The following is a 5,381-nucleotide window of genomic DNA, read 5'->3' on the forward strand; positions in this document are numbered from 1 at the left end:
TGTGTGGCATCAGCCTTAGGTCATTTCTAACTGTTATGAGGGAGGAGAATATCTGGACACGATGGCCTATATGAATAAAGAGAAATACCACATTTGTATGCATAAAGTGCAACTGTTTAATAATTGGAAGGGAGAAGAATAACTATGTTGATACATGATGCATTTATAAAGGAAAACTATATGCAATGTACGTTCATGGGACCTGGCACAATACAGTGATATATTGACACAAAGGGCTTGCTCTACAGACAGCCCAGTAACTGATAGGAAAATGCCCATTATTACTGTACTATTAATGTCTGGCCATCACTCACTAGGTGTCTTAAATAGCCAGTTTTCATACTCTGCTGTGTTCAGGGGCCAAGTGCTATTGCATCTAATTTTCTCTGTAGCTCCAACTCCAGCACAGATACATACACAGACATGAGCCCAGGTTATCCAAGCTTTCCTCTCACTGGTCCACAAGTGTTGTTTTGGTTGTATATAGAATAAAACACCATTTTAAATATTTATTTATGGCTGTACCCTCAACATTTCTTTTTTATTTGTCTTGCAACATTTGAAACCTGGAAGAGTTTTCTATGCCTAATACCAAGGTAAATGCAAACTACTCAAAGTGGACAAAGTATTGAAAACCACATTTCTTCTTGTAGGGGTATTTGAACCAGTCATTCTCTTGTAATTCCATTAAAACTTGCGCAAAACCCAACTATAAATTGATATTTATCGTTTTCTAACAATGGTGTCTTTTGTATTTAGTTCAGGCCTTATAAATATGATATAGCACTTGGGAATGAATATACAGCCCAATAACCCAGCACTGGAGGATAAGATGGCAAATATCTCAACTGCCACCATTCTACTGCCCTTACTGCTCAGGTATGCAGGGACAAATGTCCCCCACACGCTACAGAACCCCAACATACTGAAAGTGATGTTTTTAGCCTCATTAAATCGGTCAGGGAAATCCTTGGCTAGAAATGCAGCAATGAAACTCAGTAGGGCCAACGTCCCTATATATCCAATTATACAGAAGAAGAAAAAGTCAGATCCTTCATTGCACAGCAGAATAATATTTTCTGGATCAGAAAGAGTATCAGTCTCTGAAAATGGGGGATTGGAGACCAACCATACAATGGAGATTATAATCTCACCCAAAGAACAAACAATGACTAATACAATGGCCAGTTGGGTTCCTACATACTTCTTCAGCTTGCTCCCAGGCTTTGTGGCATTGAAGGCAATAATAACTGTGAGAGTTTTAGCCAACACAGAAGAAACAGAAATAGTAAATACAACCCCAAATGTTACTTGTCGGAGGAGACAACATATCTGAGTTGGGCGCCCAATGAATAATAAAGTGCAGAGGAAACACAACATGAGAGAGATGAGGAGGAGACAGCTGAGATATCGGTTGTTGGCTCTCACTATAGGAGTCTCGCGGTACTTTATAAAGATTCCCAGGATTACAGCACAAGTAACGGCACATATAATAGTAATGGAAGATAAAGTAGCACCCAATATATCTTTATAGGAAAGAAAGTTAATATTCTTTGGAATGCAGCCATCTTGTTCTGTATTAGACTTTTCATATTCAGAGCACTTTATACAGCTTTGTGCATCTAAAACAAACACCAAATATTGATTTTGATTTAAATAATAACAGATGTTAAAATGGGAGCTATTATGAAAAGCATAGGAAATTACATCTCATAAATAAACATGATTCTAAAAAATGGTTTATATACTTCTTAGTCTGATCTGCCAACAACCTACCTCACGTAATGGCAGAGTAAACACTATGAACATAAGGCCTACATCACTACTGAACATTAAACTTTTGCCTTAGTGATAAAATCTAGTGATGAGCGAATCTGTGCCATTTCGCTTCACCATTAAATTCACAAAAAGGCGAAAAATTCGCAATTTTTTTTTGTTGCTCGCGTCTATTTTTTTGTTGTCCGCTGGTTTTTTGTCGCGACCGTGTCCAATTTTGACAACACCACACCCTTTTTTTGACGCAAGACCAAAAAAAATTCCGCGGCGAATTTTCACGGAAGTTTCTCTTAACAATTCGCCAATGGAAATTCGCTTATTGCTTATCACTAATAAAATCCTGACATACTAGAGTCTTAAGCTGATCATACATGGTGCATGGTGGGATACCATGGAGTCTGTATGTATATCATTTTTTTTAATATAAAGTTTTAAAAAACTTGTACTTTTATGACCATTTTTAAGTTCTGGGATACTCCTATTTTTGTTTTTGCATGGCCAAATCACATGTATCTAATATTTTGGCCTCCAGACCAATGGCCATCACACATATGGGGCCTTGTTCCAATGTTGGACCATGTAGGACAAGTTTAAGACCAGAGAACTTTTTAACAGATATGTTCAGGGGAAAATTAAGGAAAGGAGCAAAGATATTATGTGGATGTGTTTAACTATCCAAAACGAGGTAGAGAATAGAAGCTACAAGTGATTTCTTGGCACTACTAGAACTTGGTGTGTGTCAATTTTGTAAGAATGTGTGGGGCATTGTGCAAATAGCCATAGACCTCTGTGCTCCTTAAGGGAAGGGGAAGGCATGTAGGCATGTAGGCATCCCTCTCCCACCCCCAATCCACCCTTGATCTTGTGCATCATTCAGACACACATGGAACGTAGCGGCAGGAGGTGCAGGTTGCAAAAGGGCCCTGTCCTTACCGCTTACTTATATGATTAAAATAGAAGGGTGGAGGGGTTTTTGCATTATGACCTACCTGTTGTGTTAGAGATTTCCCCTTCCACACATGGCACACAGTTATAACAGCAGGAAGGTTTCCCTTCAATTTTGGACCTTCTGTATCCCGGCATACAGGGCTCATTGCACTGTGATTGGGGGCACTGCGGGGCAAAAAATACTCATTTAAACTTCACTTAATGAACACCAATATTTGAAACAAAACACAGTTTAAATTCCGATGTTTTTAATGCAGCGGTTCTCAACCTGTGGGTCGGGACCCCTTTGGGGTAAACACATATTTCCAATGGTCTTAGGAATAATTTTATGGTTGGGGGTCATTAGGAACTGTATTAAAGGGTTGTGGCATTAGGAAGGTTGGGAACCACTGCTCTAATGATGATTTGAAACAAAAATTGTTAAAAAATAATGCAACATCAAACAAATCTATCAATGAGCATTTTTGTGCCAGCCCAGGGCACCCTGATTTAAGTTTCCTATGTTTCTGTAACAACCAATCAGCAGGCAGCATTTACCGATTACCTGTTTAAAAAGAAAGCATCTTATTGGCTACTAGAAGTTACTGCACCTGCCTTTTTAACGTCAGTGTTACCTTTGGAAAGTAAGGGCCCCAGAGATCAGCGCTGCTATTGATGTACAACTGATTTCCAGCAGGTTTGGATGTATCAAAGCTTCCAACCTTCACTGTTCGGGCACCTCCTTCTTCCAAGAAAAAGCATTTCACAATTTCATAATAATTTGAAGAGTCATGGTATTTAAAGTTCATCCTATTCCCAGAAGTCATCTTCTGTATGATAGCGTTTAACTAAAAACAAAGAGATTTGTTAATAAAGGTGCCTTTGTGTGTTTGTTTATTTCCCCCAGACTTTTGCACTTAGGGTAAATTATAGTCAATTATATGAATCGATATGCATTGGGAATGGATTTCAGGGAAGCAATAGCCATGTATGATGTAAAATATGAAAATGTTATCCCAATGTTCTCCCTAAGTAGTTCAGGTATGGAATCTCTTATCCGGAACTCCGTTATCCAGAATGCACCGAATTATGGAAAGCCCATCTCCCATAGACTCCATTTTAATCAAATAATTCAGAATTTTAAAACTGATTTCCTTTTTCTCTGTAGAAATAAAACAGGACCTGTACTTGATCCCAACTAAGATATAATTACCCCTAATTGGGGCAGAACAGCCCTATTGGGTTTATTTCATGGTTAAATGATTCCCTTTTCTCTGTAATAATAAAATAGTACCTGTACTTGGTCCCAACTAAGATATAATTACCCCTTATTGGGGGCAGAACAGCCCTATTGGGTTTATTTCATGGTTAAATGATTCCCTTTTCTCTGTAATAATAAAACAGTACCTGTACTTGATCCCAACTAAGATATAATTACCCCTTATTGGGGCAGAACAGCCCTATTGGGTTTATTTCATGGTTAAATGATTCCTTTTTCTCTGTAATAATAAAACAGTACCTGTACTTGATCCCAACTAAGATATAATTACCCCTTATTGGGGCAGAACAGCCCTATTGGGTTTATTTAATGGTTAAATGATTCCCTTTTCTCTGTAATAATAAAACAGTACCTGTACTTGATCCCAACTAAGATATAATTACCCCTTATTGGGGCAGAACAGCCCTATTGGGTTTATTTAATGGTTAAATGATTCCCTTTTCTCTGTAATAATAAAACAGTACCTGTACTGGATCCCAACTAAGATATAATTACCCCTTATTGGGGGCAGAACAGCCCTATTGGGTTTATTTAATGGTTAAATGATTCCCTTTTCTCTGTAGAGCTAAAACAGTACCTTGTAATTATAAATAATCCTTTTTGGATTCAAAACAATCCTATTGGGTTTAATTAATGTTTTATTGATTTTTTAGTAGACTTAAGGTATGGAGATCCAAATTACGGAAAGACCCCTTATCCGGAATACCCTTGGTCCCGAGCATTCTGGATAATGGGTCCTATACCTGTATGGGTTTGGGTCAGTTGTATGCACTAAATACCATACCACTGACCATATGACCAACCAACGATCGTACCTGCCACTGTTCAACATGCATTTCTTGGCTTTCTCTTCTGTCAGGGTGATTTGCCCTTGTTTCTTCCATGTTCAGTTTATGGAGAGCGAGGGCCATTGTGTATACTGCTGTGTAAACCCCATAAGATATTCTGTAATTCTTTGTATTATTCAATGACAGGCCATACTCATCAAAGGATTCACTCTCCGTGCATTTTGGTAGGGCGATGCCGGTCCTGCTTGGGATGGCGTTGGGCATTTCGCAATCAGACAATCTCTCTGAGATGTTTGTAAACAAAATATAATCTTGATAGTCAGATGGATTTAAACCATGTAAAAACTCTCTAAACCCAGGAATCTCTCCTTGTTGGATGGAAAGAGCCAACAAGCCATTAAATATTATTCGATTTTGGGGATACGCTGTATCTAAAACCCTTAAGAAAGTTGAAGATACAATCCATATTTTTGCTGGAATATCAAAGGTGGCAAAAAAGAACATAACGAATTCAACATACATTAAACTGACTAAAAGAACTATCACGTTAGCTGTGCTTTCAATTAATATTTCTCTAATGTTTATAGAAATTTTAGAAACCATTGCGTCCA

The 5,381-nt window shown here is 38.0% G+C and overlaps 1 protein-coding gene across 1 annotated transcript; it reads right to left on the reverse strand.

Annotated features, from left to right (window-relative positions):
* Positions 1-723: 723 nt before the first annotated feature.
* LOC116411021 (vomeronasal type-2 receptor 26-like) lies at positions 724-5,034 on the reverse strand. Its single transcript, XM_031902786.1, has 4 exons — positions 4,798-5,034; positions 3,339-3,551; positions 2,766-2,889; positions 724-1,622 (listed from the first exon to the last, which is right to left on the reverse strand). The coding sequence occupies exons 1-4, from the start codon at positions 5,032-5,034 to the stop codon at positions 724-726; spliced, it is 1,473 nt and encodes a 490-aa protein (XP_031758646.1).
* Positions 5,035-5,381: the final 347 nt, after the last annotated feature.

This window comes from Xenopus tropicalis, chromosome 5 (assembly GCF_000004195.4).
Source record: "Xenopus tropicalis strain Nigerian chromosome 5, UCB_Xtro_10.0, whole genome shotgun sequence".
Taxonomy (NCBI): domain Eukaryota; kingdom Metazoa; phylum Chordata; class Amphibia; order Anura; family Pipidae; genus Xenopus; species Xenopus tropicalis.

Excerpts from the sequence above, each read along its gene's own strand:
- LOC116411021 (XM_031902786.1), bottom strand. The coding sequence starts at position 5,034 with ATGCCCAACGCCATCCCAAGCAGGACCGGCATCGCCCTACCAAAATGC. Across the intron at positions 3,552-4,797 it reads TGCATGTTGAACAGTGGCAG|TTAAACGCTATCATACAGAA; the intron begins GTACGATCGTTG and ends CTTTGTTTTTAG. Across the intron at positions 1,623-2,765 it reads GGAAATCTCTAACACAACAG|ATGCACAAAGCTGTATAAAG; the intron begins GTAGGTCATAAT and ends TGTTTGTTTTAG.